This window comes from Glarea lozoyensis, assembly GCF_000409485.1.
Source record: "Glarea lozoyensis ATCC 20868 chromosome Unknown GLAREA8, whole genome shotgun sequence".
NCBI lineage: Eukaryota > Fungi > Ascomycota > Leotiomycetes > Helotiales > Helotiaceae > Glarea > Glarea lozoyensis.
In genome coordinates, this window is record NW_007361003.1 from 1,139,071 (window position 1) to 1,159,944 (window position 20,874).

The 20,874-nt window shown below is 46.5% G+C and overlaps 6 protein-coding genes across 6 annotated transcripts; 3 read left to right on the forward strand and 3 right to left on the reverse strand.

The window, feature by feature from the left end:
• Window positions 1-3,407: 3,407 nt before the first annotated feature.
• On the forward strand, window positions 3,408-6,122 carry GLAREA_11763 (Pectin lyase-like protein; the record flags this gene model as incomplete). The annotated part of the gene is made up of 4 exons (XM_008089906.1): window positions 3,408-3,780; window positions 3,827-4,285; window positions 4,342-5,838; window positions 5,896-6,122. 4 exons carry the CDS (start codon window positions 3,408-3,410, stop codon window positions 6,120-6,122), a joined length of 2,556 nt encoding a protein of 851 aa, XP_008088097.1.
• A 659-nt stretch (window positions 6,123-6,781) lies between these two features.
• Window positions 6,782-8,075, reverse strand: GLAREA_11764 (uncharacterized protein; the record flags this gene model as incomplete). Its single annotated transcript, XM_008089907.1, has 2 exons — window positions 6,782-7,175; window positions 7,315-8,075. The coding sequence occupies 2 exons, from the start codon at window positions 8,073-8,075 to the stop codon at window positions 6,782-6,784; spliced, it is 1,155 nt and encodes a 384-aa protein (XP_008088098.1).
• A 2,366-nt stretch (window positions 8,076-10,441) lies between these two features.
• GLAREA_11765 (P-loop containing nucleoside triphosphate hydrolase) lies at window positions 10,442-11,318 on the forward strand (the record flags this gene model as incomplete). Its single annotated transcript, XM_008089908.1, has 4 exons — window positions 10,442-10,494; window positions 10,605-10,655; window positions 10,709-10,758; window positions 10,849-11,318. The coding sequence occupies 4 exons, from the start codon at window positions 10,442-10,444 to the stop codon at window positions 11,316-11,318; spliced, it is 624 nt and encodes a 207-aa protein (XP_008088099.1).
• A 1,268-nt stretch (window positions 11,319-12,586) lies between these two features.
• Window positions 12,587-14,161, reverse strand: GLAREA_11766 (Nucleoside hydrolase; the record flags this gene model as incomplete). Its single annotated transcript, XM_008089909.1, has 1 exon — window positions 12,587-14,161. One exon carries the CDS (start codon window positions 14,159-14,161, stop codon window positions 12,587-12,589), a length of 1,575 nt encoding a protein of 524 aa, XP_008088100.1.
• A 651-nt stretch (window positions 14,162-14,812) lies between these two features.
• GLAREA_11767 (uncharacterized protein) lies at window positions 14,813-15,997 on the reverse strand (the record flags this gene model as incomplete). The annotated part of the gene is made up of 1 exon (XM_008089910.1): window positions 14,813-15,997. The coding sequence occupies one exon, from the start codon at window positions 15,995-15,997 to the stop codon at window positions 14,813-14,815; it is 1,185 nt and encodes a 394-aa protein (XP_008088101.1).
• A 441-nt stretch (window positions 15,998-16,438) lies between these two features.
• Window positions 16,439-18,011, forward strand: GLAREA_11768 (Winged helix DNA-binding protein; the record flags this gene model as incomplete). Its single annotated transcript, XM_008089911.1, has 3 exons — window positions 16,439-16,482; window positions 16,530-16,749; window positions 16,803-18,011. 3 exons carry the CDS (start codon window positions 16,439-16,441, stop codon window positions 18,009-18,011), a joined length of 1,473 nt encoding a protein of 490 aa, XP_008088102.1.
• Between the last annotated feature and the right edge of the window lie 2,863 nt (window positions 18,012-20,874).

Sequence of the window (20,874 nt, forward strand, 5' to 3'; positions counted from 1 at the left end):
TATAGCTGCATATAATATGTTGGAGCGTAAACCGATGCATCTTCTCTTGTTGATAGCTCATAGGTGTGAGCAGATTGGTTCTGGGATGGGTTGGTGTCCCAGTTGCTGCAACAAGGCACGAGATCTGTATGGTCAACGTGGAATTGCAACATGGTGTTTCGAGCGCCTTCAGACCAAAAAGGCAGGTAATTATGGATAAAAACATAAGCTGTATATTGTGATCTTGGAAAGACTTGATGGATGCACAGAGAAATATCAAGATGGAGTATTGCCGTTGATTCTGAGGGGAAGCTTTATCGTGTGGGGCTAGATGAGAGGTGCAATAGGGTGCTCACCCCTAATGCTGAACGGTATAAACCCGCTGATACACGCCATCTCCCATGCGCCAATGACAGTCGATTTGCCCAGGACTTGGTATTGTCTCGGCGTGCTCGGCTGCGTCTTCGAGAATGTCCCTATCAGTATCGGAGTCTGGGACTGATGCGCCCAGGAAGTAACATCATGTAGGTTACATTTGTTGCAGCTGCCCGAAACTTCGCGATCGTCACATTCATGGCAGATAATCGTATAGAGTTTGAGACTTTTCCACTGCCACAAAAACGAACTGCAATAAGCAAAGGTTCCAAAATGTGGATGTGTTTTCCTTGAGCCGTTTCGAGTCCACCAACACATTTGATGTTATATCAACAAGCTTGGTCGTAACAGATGGCGATGCATTGGTGCCGCGATCATCAGGTGATGGCCGATTATAAGCGACCAAAAGAGCTGCCCAGAAACGAGGCGTTTTCATATCTTGCTCTGAGATAGGTTCGACATATCTCGTTTCCCTCGATGAGCCAGCAAATATCTTGGTGATGCAGATCGAAAACAAGAGAGTATGGTCTGCACAATCTCTAAAGGGCACCACCTGGAGTGACATTCGACGTACTAGTTATATTGCGCCTAGATATTTCATTTCGCATGCCGAGGGAAGTTTTTGGATATGCTCGTGAAAGCATTTGCGAAACCGTTCCGCCGTTGACCGTCTCTCTGACTTTCACTGTCAGGCGCCTTGCCGGAAAAGTTCAGTCGTCGCTCGCTCTTGGACTCCTTTCGGGACGTCAAGCTCATTAATTGTAGATTACTACGATTACGACACATTCCTTCAATGTGCTATTCTCCTTGGAAAGGGTAATTCTATCATCTGGAAATTGTCAGCAGGATTGTTCAACGTTGCTTCAAGCAGAGCCATGCCTTAGCTAGGCGTATTTCATGTTCCATACGTTGTGATCTTTCATTCAAGCTTTTACAAGCATTTGGCGGTATTCCTTGTTCTGAACGCTTTGCTTGGAAGCCGAAGGACACTCGAGTACTGGAGGAAAGGCCTCATGGTAAACATATCATTTTATGAATTGGTCCAGAGCGCTTGCTCTTCGAACATTTCATTGCCAAAGCTTGCTTGGTAAGAGATGTAACAGAATGAGCTCCTTCACGGGTCTCGGGTGTTGATTTGATCGTTTTCTGCGGCATCTTCGCACTCCGTCTAAGCAGTTGTATCATGCTTCGTAAATCATTGCGTGTGTGATTGGTCGAGGTTGATACATAGTACCAAACGTCTTAGAATCTGGTTAGGGGATGGCCACTTAGAGTTAGTCAAGCAGCCTACCTTTCTTCTCAAACATGGACTCTTTACCTCAAAGTAAAGCAATCATTGTTGATGTTTTTGAGCAGCGCAATAAGCGGCCAGCTCCACGTTCGCGGCTTGGTGAGAACGAGTTAATATGGATTTCTTATAGGTTGTGAATAAATCAGATGTTTCAGAGAGTTAGAGCTAGATCTAGAAAGACTTTGGTTGCGTTTCTTAGCTATATGTATATAGGAGGGTACCTAGTAGGGGGTTGGAATAAAAGTAGCAGGCTAAGAAAAGTGGGGCGCCATACGCGTCACTTTTTACTCTTGAGCGCGACCAAGCTCTAAGACACCTGCATTTAACACTCAATTGCACAGCTACCTACCTACCTAGGTATACTTTACCCTTACCAGTAAACAATAACAAATGTTAAATTGTGATATCACAAGTTCAATGCTACGAGCACGTCATAATTCGACATGGATTCTCACGATTCCACCTCTGTTTCATAAAGCACGACACCTAAGTTCTAGAATACCTTGCAGTAATAAATATAGCAGGACGGTCCGAAAAACCTAAAGGCAAACACGTTAAATGAGGGTTGCACGAATGATGGACTATTTTGTTACCACCCAGGTACTCAGCCAAAGAGTGGTTGAATTGTTCTTTGACATGACATCCAGGTCATGGAATTGGGACCCGAGCTTCGACGCCGAAATAATACCAAGATTGCGAATAATTGACGTTGGAGTAAATATCTAGTCGAGCACGAGGGAGCACCGAGGGAGGATTGGTAGTTATCTAACAGTAATACGAGATAAGTCATTGTTGAAGGAAGTTGATCATTTTATGCCATTATTTGGTTCCTTAACAGATACATAGGCGTCGCCTTCGTGTTATCCGATTTTCAACACTATCTCCTTTGAACAGAAGACCAAATTTGCGTTTGTTGGTCTGGAGGACCCTTACGTTGTCAGTATTTTTGAAGAACCCTTGCTCTATTACGCCTCAATATGCTACAACTTACACATGTGGAAGGGTACTCGGGTTGGTTGAGATGCTGAAGCCAATCATCTACTTACCGAGATCTACAAGCTACCTCGTAAAGATTATTCTGCCAGATATATACTATTGTATGCTTGTCACCATTCTTCTAATGGACGAGTCCCCAAGAATTCTTAGTTGTTCTTCTCCAGCAATTAAGACCGACTTTGAGGAAGCATTCAAGCTGCGGCTGAATGATCTACACGTTGGTCTGTTGGTACATTTTCGACTCCAGCTACGTGGTGACGAAATCTCGTGCTCGTAAAGGCATTCCGACTGGGCCAGCAAATTTCCCTTGCGACATTACGGCCTATCAGTTCATACTTGTGAGGTTCAGCTCAAAGTCAGGTTACGCGTTCCCGTTGATTATTCTCTTGTGTTTCACAATTTCTGCTGCAATTTACAATAGATCAGCATATGGAAAGCCGCATTTCATCATCTTCCCGAGGGTAGACTCATTTCATTTCTGGTAGCCACTAAATTTCTTGACAGATGTAGTACGATGCAACTTTTGAACAGGCACAACCTAATATTTGTCCTACCTAAACATCGGCTCGCGCCGTGTGACATTGGTACAACACCAAATTTACGTTGCTGCGGCCAGGTACCAATAGCGTGGAGGATATTTGGTAATGGTGATGTTATCCTCTTTTTGATGAACTTAAAATCTTGCAACAGATTCAAGTCAACTCATTGTCTCCATCCACATCTTTCTTCTCGACGAGATTCAGAGCATACACAGTTTGTTGCAAAAATGCACTTCCGTGCTAAGCAACTTCTTCTTTTAGGGGTAACTAATACAGTCGCTACCTCCTTGAAGATACCATGGGTAGACTCTGTTGTAGAGTTGATGACAAGCGAGTTGTCTTCTGCCGTTCATTATAACGGGCCTAGCAGTCAGGCTCAAGGTGCCCATGATACTTCCTCACATCAGCAGGTTCTTCAAGTCTCCCAAGAATCTGGCCACTCCGATCCACCAGATGGGTCGCCAGAAGATGACCCAGACAATTCGCCCCCTACACTACCCTATTGGTTTGAGCATATCAAGCACCAGGGGGTAGCTGCTTTCAACTCAAAGCCAAGCGAATACCAGGTTTATCGGAATGTGAAAGATTTTGGAGCAAAAGGTAATTTCAAAGTGTGTGTTTTGAAAAGCTATGCTAATCTCTTTAGGTGATGGAAAAGCTGATGATACTACCGCTATCAATAATGCAATTAAAAACGGCGGAAGGTGTGAGCCTGGAAAGTGCAATTCAACCACGATCACACCAGCCGTAGTTTACTTTCCGGCTGGCACCTACAAAATCTCGTCTTCCATCATTGATTATTACTACACACAGCTTATCGGCAATCCGAACAACCTCACAATTCTTCATGCCACTTCAGACTTTAAAGGATTTGGCTTGATCGACGGAAACCGTTATGCCGCAGGCGGTAAACTAGGATTCGGATCCACCAATCTGTTCTATCGTCAGGTTCGAAATTTTGTTTTTGATACCAGAAACGTGTCAGCGGAAAGCTCTGTTACCGGAATTCATTGGCCCACGGCACAAGCGACCAGTCTACAAAATTGTGTCTTCCAATTGAGTGATGCCCCGGGTACCCAACACCAAGGCATATTTATCGAAGACGGTATGTCAGCATTTCGGTGATGATTATTTTCTCTGTCACACCTGCTAATGATTCAGGTTCCGGCGGCTTCATGAGTGACCTAGAGTTTTACGGTGGAAACTACGGCATGTCTCTTGGAAACCAACAATTTACAATGCGGAACATCAAGCTCTCTAATTCAGTCACCGCTATCAATCAATTTTGGAACTGGGGTTGGACTTTTATGGGCATTGAGATCGAGAACTGTACAACAGGACTCAATATGTCAAGCGGGGGTTCCCAGAAACAAACTGTCGGCTCCGTAACATTCATCGACAGTATAATTTCAAGGACAAAAGTTGGTATAATCACTGCTCACTCTTTAGACTCGTCGCCGAAAACTGCTGGAAACCTAGTTCTTGAAAACATTCGACTGCACCAAGTCGACGTTGCGGTCCAAGGAGAAAGTGGAACACTTCTAAATGGCACACCTGGTTACAAGAAGGTTCAAGCGTGGGCTCAAGGTCACCAATATACTCTTGATACCGCTCCTAGAAACTTACAACAACCATCTGAACCTTTCTATCGACCAGAATCTCTCACAAGAAGAGGAAGATTCTACACCCGATCAAAGCCACAATACGAAAGAATTCCACTCGACAGATTCGTCAGTGTCCGAGACGCAGGTGCCAAAGGAGACGGCGAAACAGACGACACCCTCGCCTTAGCCCGAGTCATCCAAAGTGCTGCCGAAAACGACCAAATCGTCTATATCGACGCCGGAACCTACAAAGTAACTTCAACCATCTACATCCCACCCAACTCAAAAATAGTAGGAGAAACATATCCCGTCATCCTAGGATACGGCGCCTACTTCTCCCAGCCCACCTCGCCCAAAGCTGTCCTCCGCGTCGGTAATCCAGGCGAAGCAGGTATCGTCGAACTCTCCGACCTAATCCTCTCAACCCAAGGCGCAACATCCGGAGCCATCCTTATAGAATGGAACCTCGCAACCCCAGGACACACCCCCTCCGGAATCTGGGACGTCCACACACGCATCGGCGGCTTCAAAGGCTCTCAACTAAGCTACGCCGACTGTCCCGCAAGTCCAAACACCATATCCATCAACCTCATCTGCATCGCCGCGTTCGCAAGCGTCTACCTCTCCCCCTCAGCATCGGGTCTCTACCTCGAGAACGTCTGGCTCTGGGTCGCAGACCACGATATCGACGATCCTGAGCTCCGACAAACCACCATCTACGGCGGACGAGGCTTCTACTCGGAGTCCAGGGATGGGAATATTTTCCTTGTGGGAACCGCGTCGGAACATCATGCTATGTACCAATACCAGTTCGCTAATACGAAGAATGTATTCGCTGGGCAACTACAGACGGAGACGGCGTATTATCAACCTAATCCACCTGCTACGAAGCCTTTTGAGCCGGTGGAGGGGTGGAACGATCCGATTTTCCCGAGAGCTTGCGAGGTGGATGATGGAAATTGTCGTGGTGGATGGGGTCTTCGCGTTTTGAATTCTCGTGATCTGTTAGTTTACGGCGCTGGGTTGTACAGTTTCTTCAGTAACTGCTCCACCGGTACTTGATCTCCACTTCGCTTACCCCCTTTAATACTCTCCACTAACACACCTTCAGACTGTTCCAAAAACCCCTCCTCCCCAAAATGCCAAACGCGAATCTTCAGCCTCGAAGCTCGCATCCAGAACGTCAATGTGTATAACCTAAACACTATCGGCGTCAAGGAGATGATTAATATTGACGGCGAAGCGATTGCTGAGGGCAAGGGGAACGAGAATGTGTTTCCGAACTCGGTGGCGATTTTTAGGAGCGACGGTGATAAAGGGTATGATAGGGGGTTATAAGGGGTCGCGAGGGGTGGAGGAACTTGGAGATGTGAGATGTGAATTGATTGGATAGCTCGCGGAGGACAAAATAAGTAGCAGTCGAAATAGTGTATTTCTTCGACTAATAAGTTGACGAAATATCGTATATTTAGTGGATCAAATTGAGACGTTATAACTATTCTGTCAATTGTTTTTAGTAAATAATAAGACTTTTAAAGGTTTATTTGAAGTCAACTTGTTATTTAGTCTAAGATTTGCGGGTAGGTGACAACTACTTATTTTGTCCTCCGCGAGAATAGGCAATAAACTTTGTTAGGATAGTTAATTCTGTCTTTTCTTATGAAGCATTTCGCATATTCTTCCATCGTTAGTTAATATGTCGAGTTGAGAACAGTCAAGATTTTAGTACATGTCCTCATTGTCTTAACATTTAATGTCATATTAACCGATCAGAAGGGTGGGCAAGTCGGTTTAACAAGGTGGCAACACTTAAAGTGTTCTAAATTTAGTTTTAATTACGTGTCTAATTAGGCGTAAACGACACTGTACTTGAAAGCAAATGTGATACTAGAGGGCCAGAACAACTCGTAGCAACCGACAAGGCATATATCATCTTAAAACATGCGCAAGTCTCCGATACTGCAAAAACACAGGCAAGGCTCTTCAACACGAGCTTCTCACTTAGTAGGACGAATAAAGCTCTGCTCTCCAATAGAAACACCCTTCATAAACGTCTGGTCTGGAGCCGTAAACGTAACAGTCCCAACAAATCGAGTATACTCATCTGGCTGACCATGAGGAGCTTCAAACATAATATTCTTGTGCTGTTCGGAGAAGTAATACTGCGTAAGTGATTTCGGGTCCACAAGAAATACATCCCAACCTGGGCTATCGTTTCCGAAGGTGCCGTGAACACCTGGTGGTCCCAATACTTCTCGAAGCACGACGAACTTCTCAGTAGGATGTTCGACGCTATGGGTCGCTGTGAATATTACTTTGTCGTTTTTGGCGAGGAAAGCTGAAGGGTAGTAAAGACCGTCAATTGCAGAAGTCCATGACCATAGAACCATTCTATGAGCAGATTGTCAGTAGATTGCATGATGCCGCAGCACAGTGTGATTCAAGGTCAATTTTGAGGCTGGACTGTTATCAGAAGGTAAGGCATGTAGTCTCATACATTGCTCTCATGTTGTGGAAGAGATGAACTCACGTATAAGGACCAGCCGCAAATCTCATCCACGACCAGCTCTTTGCCAACACCACATAATCACCAGAGCCATAATTTCTCTCGTGTCCACCAACGCCACTCTCGATTTCGAAAGGCGTATCGCCCAGCCTCAAGGAAACGTGAGCCGTGCCGGAAGGAATTGGTTCGTTCCACCAAAATTCCGGTGCCAAAGCCACAGATGCATCTCGAGAAGGAAAGGTTTCTCCGTGTGGATACCGAGCTGGTGTATTTGACGTTAAACGGAACGTGCCAGTCACAAGGGGGCTTGAGACGGCGATATCGACAGTTTTCGAGTCTTTCGAAATCTTGAAAGTGAAATCGGTATTCTTACTTGGCGAACTCCAAACACCTGTTGTCTCCCCGCCACACACAGTAATGCAGGAATCTTCGACGAACACCGTGTCACTGAAACGTGTACCATTGCTCCAAACAGCTTCAGTCATGACACGTAGATTTCCTTGACCAAGGTACGCGAGTACAGGATCCCTGAAAAATGTGATTGCAGCTCCAGCTGTACCATCGGTTGAAACAGAATCAAAATACCAATATTCAGACGTGGTACTATTGATTGCGGGGATCTTAGGGCTTTCGAATGCGTGCAGTGGATTGGTATCAACTTCAACTGGCCCGTTTGCTGTTTCGAACGCTGAAAGAGAGTTGACTGTGCACGATTGTTGGCTTGGAGCACAATTTCCTGAGCTTAAGAACAGGGTCAAGACCAATACAATGGTAGCGGAAAACATCTTGAATGGTGTACTTGAAGATTTCGTGTTATGAAAAAGAAAAGAAGGTGATTAGACTCTTTTCTTCCTGATAAATTCCGGAGGAAAATGTGGAAGGAGCAATGGACCACCTCCCGTCGTGAGCACGACATCTTCTCAGACGTCTTAACAACGAAATACCAAATACCCATTTACTAACAGAGTCTCTGGTACCTTACGTCCGACTCCAAATTGCTCGATTGACTGACTGACTTCTTGACCAACCAACCGAATAGCTGATGCAGCTGATCTGTCTAACAAGACCGAGCACAACAGATACTCCAGCGGGGAAGGTCATTGCCGTAGATTTCGAATTCACAAAAGGAGCGAGGCTCATTTGAAGTGACGCGGTGTGATATGCACAATGTTTGACGGCTCGGATTGCGAGTGTGTCGTACGACAAAGGTTGGTGATAATGTTGTACTAAGTGGCAAATTAACCACCTTGCTCTTTAAACAAGTCCGAAGCTTTGCGAAGTGATACAGAGAATTATCGCTAGTGCCAAGAAATCATTGCTTTAATAGCTACTGGAACATCGAGGATTTGTTAGCATGCTACTTTGTAAGTGGCACGAATCTCGTGAGTGATTGAGCAGTTTCGCAGTTCAACATATGTGCCCTGTAACTGGAATGTATTCCTGTGATGAACTTCAGTTCTTGAACATAAACGCTTGAAGGCTATTTGATGAGGGTTTAATGAAGAGAGGAGAGAAATGAGAGTTTACTTACACTGATGATGGTCTAGCTTCGGCTGGCGCTGGAATAATAGCTTGATGAGCGTGAATCATAAACGTGGCCGCCATGGGCTTCAGAGATAGGCAAATCAATAGCCACGAGCGAGTAGACAATCGAAGTGATCAAATACGTCCGCTCTAGTGAGATGACATAAGTGACATAAGTTGAGGTTATCGACATCGAAGACAAGTCGTTTCGAAGTGTCAATGTGCCCTGAAAGCAAACCAAACGTGACTCTGTCCGAGTCTGTCGATGCAATGGCGACGTTTTTAGATCTTGCGGAATGCCATCTTACTGCTACTCTAGCTTGTTCAATCGACACAACACGAGCAGCAATTTTACTCTTAGCTGCTATTTATAGTCATGTTTAGCCAAGCCTTATTAGAACACTCGAGCTGATTTCGCGGTGAAAGTGTTTCACTGAAATTGTGCCGACAATGACAGTCGATAATCTGTTCCCTTGTTACAACTTGGTGAAAGACGTGAAGACCACATCATACGCCAAGGTATTGCTGTATTCCTAAGGGGCTAGAATCAAGGTAACAGTCCAACGAAAACATGTACCTCTGTATATAAGTGACACCTGTCAGTAGGAATTTGGGTTTACTTGATTTAAATAGCCGAAAGTTCTAGTTAATTCTGGCCGCCACTTACGCACAATTGCAAGCCACGATAGACACCACCATATTGGAAAATGTGGTATTCTTGCACATCCGTGAAGTAGCCAGGTAGTTTTGAGTAGTCTTCTCTTGGAGTTGCTAACCGCTGGAGACGTGAAGCAATCTGGGTATGTACCTAGTCAGATGGTGGTGCACTGCCACGGATTTGTCTAGACACTGCACTCCGTACACCAATTCCATGGCTAAAGACATCGCGAAAGATTTGAAAATTACAAACTTCAGATCCTGAGCCCCTTACGAATTGTGTGAAGTCGCAGTCGCAAAATGATTGACAGCCTCCATGATTCGAGGGTGATATTTTGGTTGGCTAGCTGTGGGATGGTCGGGCGATCATCCGCTGCAATGCAGGTGCAGGTCACAGAGCTCCATCCAAGGAATAAGACCTGTCAAGCAAGGTCCCTGGTGCTCGAATGGTATCCCATTCTTGAAGTTAGAAGGAGGGCTGTGAAGTGATGTCGTCTCCGAGCACCACACCCTCTTTGCCACCATTGTCCCTCGGACCCCCAGGTTTTTGCAAAAAAGTAAAGTAGAAAGGTGGCCTGTTTGCGTCGACGTATGATGTGTTAAAGAAAAAGATTGAGAAGCTTAGAAAGGGAAGATTGGTCACTTCTGATTGAGATGCCAATTGCAGTGAGGAAACCCTTGGCACACGTGCCGATATCGAACCTCATTTCGGCTCCTTGGGTGCATCTAACACTAACTCTCCATCAACGCTATAACCTCCGCCCTTCCACCTTCTCCCGTGTTTACTTGGTTGCTCCATCGTGAATAACATACAATTTCTATTTCTCCTATCCATCCGACGCAGACAGCCTCCTTCACTTACGAACCCTATCTCCTTCAAGTCGCAACACCGTCCCTCATTTCCCCCTAGAACTTTACGCTATCGTCATCAGCGACCTCCGGACCCGGAGAACAACAATCAACCTCAAATATGCCGTGCGGACTTGGAGGAAACAAGACAACCCAGAGGAAGCTGGTTTTATTGTATGTGATTATCAGACAAGCCTCAGCATAATGCGCCGTGCCTAGTCGTACCGCATGACCTGTCAGTTCGCAGGAAGCCGAGACAATAGAAAGCTAACCCAATGGCATAGAGGAGACGGTGCTTGCGGAAAGACGAGTTTGTTGAATGTTTTCACAAGAGGGTATGTTCTGGCGTCGGCGACTATTCCCAAATGCGACGCTAACGTATGGCCAGCTACTTCCCAACTGTTTACGAACCCACTGTCTTCGAAAACTACGTTCACGGTATGCTATACAAACTCCGCTCTACGAGATAGCATGACGGCTCTAAATGGTGTTAAATCGCTTGCAATTGCTGACTGGGCCGATACTTAGATATATTTGTCGACAGTGTACACATCGAACTCTCCCTTTGGGATACCGCTGGGCAAGAAGAATTTGACCGGTTACGGTCCCTTTCCTACGATGACACGCATGCGATCATGCTCTGCTTTTCTGTCGACTCAAAAGACTCCCTCGAAAACGTCGAATCTAAATGGGTTGGGGAAATCGCGGAAAACTGCCAAGGGGTTAAACTTGTGCTGGTGGCGTTGAAGTGCGATTTGCGAGAACAAAGTGCAGATGAGGAAGGAGAAACAGCGGAAGGAGGACAGAAAGAGAAGAAGGAAATGATCAAGTACGAACAAGGTCTCGAAGTTGCTCGCAGAATCGGCGCTTTGCGGTATTTGGAATGCTCCGCGATGCGAAATCGAGGTGTTAACGAAGCCTTTACAGAGGCGGCAAGAGTCGCTCTGAGTGTAAAGGGAACGGGCGAAAAGGGCGACAGCAAATGCTGCGTCATGTAAATGGCCATCTGATACCTTCAGGTAATGGTGTATGAGGGGTTCGATACCTCGTTTTTGGAGTCGGAGGTTTCACGAGCGTCAACTTACGATTTGCGATTTGCACAAGTACATACTATCATTTTTTGGGTGGATAGCGCTGATTCAGCGAGGATATTGTGTTCGACAGAACCTCACGGTCACTCAAGATCCAGGCTTATCATTGAGCCTCGAGGCTACGACTTATACCCCTACATTTTTATTCCATTCCACCTGAAACCCTTCCGGACATACCCTCATTCTACGGTTCCGGCGTTGACAATTTGATAATCAACAACCGAGTCAGGCTTTTACACCTTCTCGATTTTGTCCCTCGACGTCACTTTTTTTAATCAGGAACCAATCATTTTCTTCTTGCTATGAGCAGAAAAAAGGGGGCTTACTTCAACACCTTAGCAAATTCATGCACATATATTTATCAAATTCTTGGGGGCTTCTTTGAGAGAGATTTGGGGCGTTTGGATATACAAATTTTAATTTACGTTTCGCGGGAGGTTGCTAGGATGGATGGAGGTTAAGAAGCGTTTCTGAAATTGCAAATGGGAGGCTTTGAAACTTAGCTGGGTGGTGTTCGGAGATAGGGACACGGGGTTCTTCTTTCTTGTGTGCATAGAGATGGGCAAGGAAGTCGTCAAAATCTGACGTTTCCTGGGTTCTGGTCGGGTTGGGATGTATATATTAATATTATGATCTTAACCATATTTCTGAGATTGATTTTTGTCTGTTTGGCATGGTTGACGTCTTTCATACTCCAAGGTCCCACGTTGTGGTATTGACCAAGGCTTGGGGAGTTGTGTCTGAGCCGCAAGAAAGCTCCCTGCCAGGGAATCTCAGGATTAATGCTCTCCCCATTGTTCGACAAGTATTGCATCCTTGAAACATCATGGTTGTTTAGCATGTTTCAAAGAATATAGTAGTAATGTTCTGAAACCAGTAATTTCTCTTAAGGACATACATTTAGGAATTCCAAGTTTACCATGAAAAATGCGAATCAACGGAGATATATGACAGCGTTCCAAGGAGATATATTAAATAACCTAATATTACAAAAAGAGAACTAAAGCAACGGACGTACACAACAAATCGTCCCTATATAATCACCATATACATGTCCCGCGACTTTCTTCTAATCCCAAGCTATACGCAAAAGTACTCAAGCCAACTCCAATAAACGCCGTCCGGTCTTCGATATTTGTTGTATACAATTTATACCCAAATACGTTGTTGTTTCATCAACGAGGCATAGTAGCAAGAAGCGACCCCCTCGTAAGAGCACGAATAGCAATAGCCATCTTATCCCCATCAATCCTCTTTTGACCAGTCTGTATAGGAGCCTGGTAGTTCTGATGGGTTCGAGGACCTACGATTGCTTTGCCGATGACTTGTGATTTGTTGACTAGCTCGAGTGTTCTCGTTTGCCAGTGGTATGAGATGTCGCCGTTGGATTCGAGTGATAGGTCGGTGTGGCTGATGATTTTAGAGCATTTTGAGATCTCAAATTTGCCGTTGACGAGGTGTTCTTCTTGCCAGCGATGCACGACACCGTCTTTGGTTTTGACGAATGCGTGGTCAGGGTTGGCGATATCGGTAGGGAGATCATCGAAATTGCATTGTCCAACATACATTTCGAATTTCTCAGTAATCTTGATCTTTTTCTTCGCATCCTTGGGATCGATTTGCTCACCAACAACTTCCTCAGTCCATTTGATCAACTCGAATGTGCGCGTGATTCTCGCACTCTCAAAGACCGCAGGATTCTCCTTGTACCGCACACCAAGCGCGTCCATGAACGCATCGCCACCAGCACCTATTGCAGCCAAAGCATCATAAGCAAGGAGCTTCGTAAAATACGGGATGACTTCCTCAACCGGGGGATATGGATACTCAATTTTCCTCGGCCAGCTAGTCTTGTTCTTGAGAATCCACCCAGGATCCATGAACTCCGCGAATTTCTTCTTAGGATCGAACGATTCGTCGTAGAAGACTTTATCCATTTCCACTTGTGCGTAATGGATGTATTTGCCGATGACGCTGCCATCTTCTTCGAGGTTCTTGCAGAACGTGCTGGGGATGTGGGTTACGAACGTTGCGTCTTTTGTGAACCCTCTCAATGGGATGTTATGTTCTACGCAAAATGCGTAAACGTTTTTCGCTGCTTCGCGGTCGAACTTGATGTTCGCTCCGTCACATCTCGGTCTGACCTTGTCGTTTTCTAATTCGTAGAATCCGCCTTGACTAACGACTTTATCCACAGCACTTGCGACAAGTTCGCCTTCTCGTTCCATAAATTGCCGTAGATCTCGATGACTGGAAATAGCTAGCACAGTCAACTTCTCATTATCGTGCTTGACCTGAGTGCAAAGCTTCTTAAGTAATTCGAAGCCGGCTTCCGGCCGATCTTCCTTTTCCTCGGCCATGAAAGTGCAGTTATCAAACTCATAGTCCCTGATTTGACGCGTGAGGTCCTTCACATCATCTGTTCCTTCCGTCCCCTGTGCAATAGGGATATGTTTGAGATTCAACAGGTCTAAGGCACCACGACCTGCTCGCACTCGTCTGTTCGCATGTACGAAATTGGTAACGAAGCCCCTCAATTCGATAACGCCGAGTCGATGCATTTCTGCCAACATAGTCCATGCCACAAGGTCGTCGACATCCTTTTGAATATCCGATATAACCACAACTTTTGGTATTGGTTCTTTACTGTCCTTAAGATATTCGAATATTTTCTCGTATACTTTGTCATCTTCTTCTTGCAAACCAGTTGGAATATGAGGATTGAGCTTGTTCTTGCTGAGTGAAGACATAGTGAATACGGAATGTATTCTTGCGGATGATGTTGCAAGAGTTGGTGGGACTAGAAAAGGAAACCAATCGAGTTCGTTGTGGACAATCTCTGTGATGCAAAAAGTTGGGACTTTTCATCAACGAGTAGTTTTGTTCAAAGGGCGTGCCTTATCAGCGGTAATGCTGTTTTTGAACGGTGTGCTTTGTCGTATAACGCTTGTGCTGAAAGAAATCACTCTCGAGATTCTGAAGAGACAGAACTACAACAAAGACGACTCAAATCGGTGTGCGTGGGCGCTTCTTTATGACTCCGATAGGTTGGGTCCATAGCGAAATAAACTGTTGTGAAATGGCATTTCGAAATAACCATCTGTAGGTTTGGTACTCCTTTGTTGTTGGCGAATCGACGCTGAGCTGTTGGGTGAAATGGCATCAGACTTTCTAGGAACCACACTTTCTGATATATTTCACATCAAGTCTCAGCCACACAACATATCATCTAGGAGCCAGTGCCAGATTTTCTTGTTCCCAAGCTGTCGAACAAACGCAACGGCAGAACTGTCATCGCTTGTGGTAGGTTGTGACGGTTCCAGTCGGATCAGGTCACGAGTGTTTAATTGAATGAGTAAAGCCATGTGATGATAATTATTAGTTTATTGAATAGAAGACGTCTAATCATCGTCTTTGGAAAAGCCTTGCCGACCGCGACCTATACGATCCGCTAACCCAATCTCGCCAGCCTTCTGATGAACGCTCTTCATAAAGTTGCCTTTATCGGTATACTTTGAGGATTTTGAACGTGCCTTATCTTCTTCTTCCCGCTCAGCAGCCTCTCTTGCAGCCAAAGCTTTGAGCCTGTTCTCTCGATCCGCGTCTAAATCGGACGCATCTGCTCTCATAGCATCAAGTTTCGCCTGTCGCTCGGCGGCCGATATCTCTTGCCTGCTTTGGCTATTTTGAACTTGTTGTAACGGACGTTTACCTGAGGAATCAAAATTGCTTGGAACACTGTGACGTTTCTCGCTTCGGTGTGGTCGAGGCTCTCTGCTTACACTACGATGCCGCCATGATTCTCTGCTAGTACTTCGGCGTCGACGTACGTCTCTCTCCCCATTTCTATCTTCATTGTGCCTTCTCCTTCTAGAGTCTCTTTCATCATCCGAGTAATCTCTGTAACGCCTGCGTCTAGAATCTCGCTCGTCATCTGATCCACTTCTATGTCCTCGATGCTCACGACTATCACTGCGACGACGCCTTTTCCTTGATTCCCTATCCTCATCCGTAGTATCTCTATGGCGATGATGATGCCGCCGACGTCGTTTCTCTGGCTCGGCAACATCAGTCGACGATGCCTTCCCAGCCAAAGCAAGCATCTGTCTCCTTTTGATCGGATCATTCATCATCGCTTCGTACGCTGCTTGTTCTTGTTTTTTGATAGCTAGCATGGGATCTTCTCGGATTTTTGATGCTGTGTCGCGGATGGTATTTGCATGTTGCAATGCCATGAAACTCTCTTCTGAGGCGGCCTTCTCCAGCTTTTTATGCTCAGTGCCTTTCAATAGCCCATCTATCCTACGCTTTCCCAATAAATAGCCTTCCATTTCCTCAGTTGTACCAGCTTGGCCACTCGAAGGTCCTTGATACATCCAATCGACTCGGTCTACGCGCTTTCTGCTGCCCGCTGCCTCGAGTTTGTTCTGGATTTCCTCCTTCGCCCGCTCCTCCTTAAGCTCCTTAATCCGCTGGTCTGTACGTTTCCTTTCATCAAGGGCCTTCTTTTCTTCTTCCCACACCCGCCGCTGATTGCTCATAAGCACTGGGTGCCATGACTTTTTCAAGTTGAGATCGCCTCCCATTTTGACGGTGGTAAATAAGGTGGTTGGCTATTGAGGAAGCGCGATGCGCAAATGGTAAAACCTTGTATAGAACCGTCTTTGATACGAGTACTCTACCGATTCAATATCGAGCATGCACCGGCACAGAGGTAAATGATAAAGGGTTTTGAGGTCGAGTTCAGATTAGGTGCAAGTGTCAGAGCGAGGCGTGAGGTGGTGAAATACCAAGGCACCAGATCTGTGGCAGTCAAAGATCCCTGCACAATTATGGGTCCATCAGATAACCAATAGATAGCAGCTTTAGAGCTAGGCAACGCAGCCTCGGGCACAACATCATCATCGCATCAAAAGGATACTCTTCTACAATTTGTCTCTTCCCAGCGATATATGAATCTTTGACCTCATCGAATCTGCGATTAAGTCACCCATCTCTTCAACTGTCTCAAGTCATAAATCGCAGTAATGTCTGACGACGAGGATTTTATGCAAGATTCTGACCAGGAGGGGTACGTTACTATCCACCTTTAGATGCGCATGTCTAATGGATTACTAGGTACGATTTTGAGTACGAGGAGGATGACGATGAAGAGAGTGGCGATGTCGATATCGAAAACAAATATTACAACGCGAAGCAGATGAAGGCGTCAGACCCTGAGGCAGCCATTGAAGAGTTTCTAGGTGTACCAGCATTGGAGACTGAGAAAGGTGACTGGGGCTTCAAAGGCCTCAAACAGGCGATAAAGCTCGAGTTCAAGCTCGGGCAATATGATAAGGTATGCGATTGACTTTTGTGTCTCTATTGGGCGTGAGGGTCTGACTTTGCCAGGCCGTCGAACATTACACCGAATTGCTCACTTATGTGAAAAGCGCTGTTACACGAAACTACTCTGAAAAGTCCATCAACAACATTCTTGACTACATAGAAAAGGGCTCTGAAGACGAAAAGGCTGGCCACTGCATGGAGGAGTTCTATTCACACACACTACAATCATTTCAGAGTACCAACAACGAAAGGCTTTGGCTAAAGACCAACATTAAGCTTTCAAAACTGTTCCTCGACCGCAAGGATTATGCTGGTGTCACGAAGAAGATTCGAGAGTTACATGCCGCATGCGAGAAAGAGGATGGTACAGAGGATCCTAGCAAGGGCACATACTCTTTAGAAATCTATGCACTCGAGATTCAGATGTATGCCGAAACCAAGAACAACAAGCAACTCAAGCGGTTGTACGAACGGGCACTCAAAGTTAGGTCAGCGGTGCCTCATCCAAAAATTATGGGTATCATTCGGGAATGCGGCGGCAAGATGCATATGAGTGAGGAGAATTGGAAGGATGCACAGAGCGACTTCTTCGAATCATTTCGCAATTACGACGAAGCCGGTTCCCTTCAGCGAATACAAGTGTTGAAGTACCTGGTGCTAACTACCATGCTGATGAAGTCGGACATCAACCCCTTCGAGTCACAAGAGACTAAGCCGTACAAAAACGATCCTCGAATTGCCGCAATGACAGATCTTGTCGACGCTTATCAGAGGGATGATATCCATCAGTACGAATCCGTCTTGAACAACAACAAGGACTTGCTATCAGACACGTTCATCGCCGAAAACATAGATGAAGTAACACGAAACATGCGGACCAAGGCAGTCCAAAAGCTCATTGCCCCGTATACCCGTTTCAACCTCGCCTTCATTGGCAAAGCCCTTAAAATCCCTGTCTCTGAAGTCCAGGATATTCTAGGTTTCTTGATTGTCGACAAGAAAGTCAATGGAAAGATCAATCAACAAGATGGAACGGTAGAGATCGAGGATAACAGCGATGCAGAACGTCTTCGTGCCATGCAAGCCTGGACTTCAGCTATAGGATCCTTATACCACACTGTCTTTACTGATGGCGAGGGTTTCAGACCTTCGGATGGGATGGATGAGGTTGGCAACACTTTGAATTCTTTTGGAGGTGCTGGACCGAGAGCAGTATGGAATGGCCACAAACTCAGGAAAGGTGGGAAGGGGAAGAGTGCCTATCTGCCTTGATAGGACACGTTACGCAGATATGGCCTTATTTTTTTGGATGCAGGATTACGAGGCGTGTATACTCGGTAGGGGACGTCTCTCCGAGGGCAGCTGCGAATGCAACAAAGCTCTCAGGTCACAAAATTCCAGACGCATGAGGATATGACAGGTGAATCTTACGGGTCACCATTATTACATGTCATGATCAGGAGGCGATGCGGATAGGCTGTGGAACTGGAGACGAGCATTATAGCATAGAGCGTAAAATAGCTCAGGCGTTATGGTGTGTTTAGCATAGGCGTTTTCCTCCTATCTGACAAGGAGTAGTCTTAGCTAAATGAGAGGTTCTTGGATCTATTTCATCCTTGATAATACATTTTGAGCTCCGCTAGCATATCAGTTGTGCCTATTTGTGATTCGCTTTTGAAATATCATTTGTAGAGCTCGCTTATTCCACGCAACTAGATGGAGCGGCCAATTCGTGGAAAGCTAAACAATCCATCTTCCTGTGCTGTCTTACTTGAGTTAGACTATTGTAGGTAGACTATACTACTATAATGCAACCTTCTACTTCCAATCCTGCAATCAACTCATCCATCACGCATCTCGAGTACACCTGTCAATGTATAACCTATACATACGTCTCGGCCTATACCCCTAACCAGCATAGCTCCATGCATCATCCTCAGCACCATCCAAGAACCCCCCAATACCGTTTCCTAACTCCTAATATTGCCCGGAAGGCCAGCCCTCATAAACGATTACGGGTAGACCCTCAATTGGCGGACTAGTTGTTGAAGCGGTAGGTACTCAGTACTCGTTCCGTCCCAGGAGCCTGTACTTGTCGACGCCACCATTGCCGAACGCAGGTATAGACTGGCGAAATTTTCCTATCATCATACCGGATTGCAAGAAATGTTAAGTGGTGCATCCATGTACGTGCCCTCGAATAAGTACCGGTAGTTATGTAACCAGCCGGTCTCGCGTAGAGCATGTGCTCCTTTTCTCCTGCTGCTGAGGTCATGATGGAGTGTTCGCGGGAGCGGCCATGGGCAAACCACATGAGAATTGTTCTTGCTCTTTGCTCGAGCCCTCCGCCACCCCCCTGCGATACCTCAGATTTGAATTGGGTGTGTGGAATGAACAGCTCGTTGGTGTTGTAGTTGAGACGGCAGTCTACGAAAGGGTGGGTGAGGATGGGGGACCGGGGAGGCTTGCTTTCCCGCTCGCTCCCGTCTTTAGTTCTGGAGGGAGGGCTGCACGCTGCACAGACGCACGCTGCCCGGTGATGATGGGTGAGTTCCTCTAGGTTCCGCCAATGAGGGGCGGAGAAGTGTTTATGACCTTGGCGGATTAGGTGGGGGCTTGGGAGAAGCTGGGGTATTCGAGGGCTCTGGCATGGTCGAGCTATCGTCTTGCGAAGACGACTTCGCTGCTGCTCTGCGACTCTGCAAAGTCTGTGTGCGTGTGTTGGTGAAGTGTACATTTCTCAGAATCTGAGATACTTTCTGAGATTGGGTGCAGCTACCCGTGTCGTGCTTTTCATCGCCGATGGGCCCCCCGTTGTTCACTTCTCCGAGGGCTGCTGGCCGTACGGAGGCAATACTGTACTTTAGATATCTACATCAGGAAGTCCCATTGGGCATGGCCGCCTCGTTCTGGGCCATGGTGGGCGAACACTACGTGGTGTGTGAGTCCGAGTATTGGGAAGAAGGACACGACATATGTTCTTTTGGTGATCCGGCTGGGGAACCCAAGAACAAGCGAACACAGACCGAGTCCTGGCTATCATGGCTGACGTCGGACGGCCACGATCAGATTCATTCTGCGCGTTGAAGGAGGATGGCACGGCGCCGGGACGATGTGATATGTCTCGGACATGCAGCAGTGTTTGGGTGTTGCGCTTTACTTTTTGTCATACGGTCTGGGAATTGAAAACCCGGGGAAGGCACAAACGCCGCAAGCGCGCGCGAACTCCTGGGGATTCGTAGCTATTGGCTTCCACATCGTATTGCAACTGGTGGCTGGAGCGTGGACCTGTGAAAGGCAGCTCATGTGCCTGATCGTACGTGCTTAGTCTCTGTAACAAGCAAGAGGCTTGAGTTAGGATGGTTTTGTGTGGGGGAATGGTGGAAGATGACTGGGTCGTCGTCGGTGGACGAGGAGACAAATCTGGGGAATTGTTGGTGTTGTGTAAGGTGTATGCTATGAGGCCGTGCAATGGTATGTTGTGAGAAGTGTGTGCCAGTGCGTGTTCTGCTCCTGACGTCGAGAGAGATGACAAGCCAGCCCTAGCTACTCGAACTACATTCGCTACCCCTTTTCCTAGCACTAGTGCTGTGATATCCAAACTCTACCCTCAAATCAAGAGCAAAATATATATAGTACATGTATCGTTTCAATGCAGTCGGATCACTACTTTGTTGTCACTTTGTACCGGTCCAGTCACGAAATAGACACGAAGACAGGCAAATACCTACCTAGGTACCGTCACAGACCAGCCCCTCAGATCCTCGGCTACAACAACCATCAAAACTCCTTCCCTGTTCCTGTTGCAGCGGGGAGGAGCCGGAATCTGTCGCCTCGACCCTGGTTGTCCATCCATCGGCCCCAAAAGGCTGAGACGATCATCATGTCGTCTCCTTTCCCGTTCCCCGTCCCCGTCCCCGTCCACCTGGGCAGAGAAATGGCCTATCCTCGCTTCGCTGCGAAAGGGGAGTCTCTCGGTGGGTCTGCTGTTGTTGCACACTTCTTCACCTACATACAAGACTTTCGGGTACTGGATACAAAAACAAACATGTACCGTGTTGTGAACTGTGGTGCCGACTGAATGTAGCACGTTGCACGGCCCTGTATAGGAATCTGGATTCGGAAGCTTTTGGTA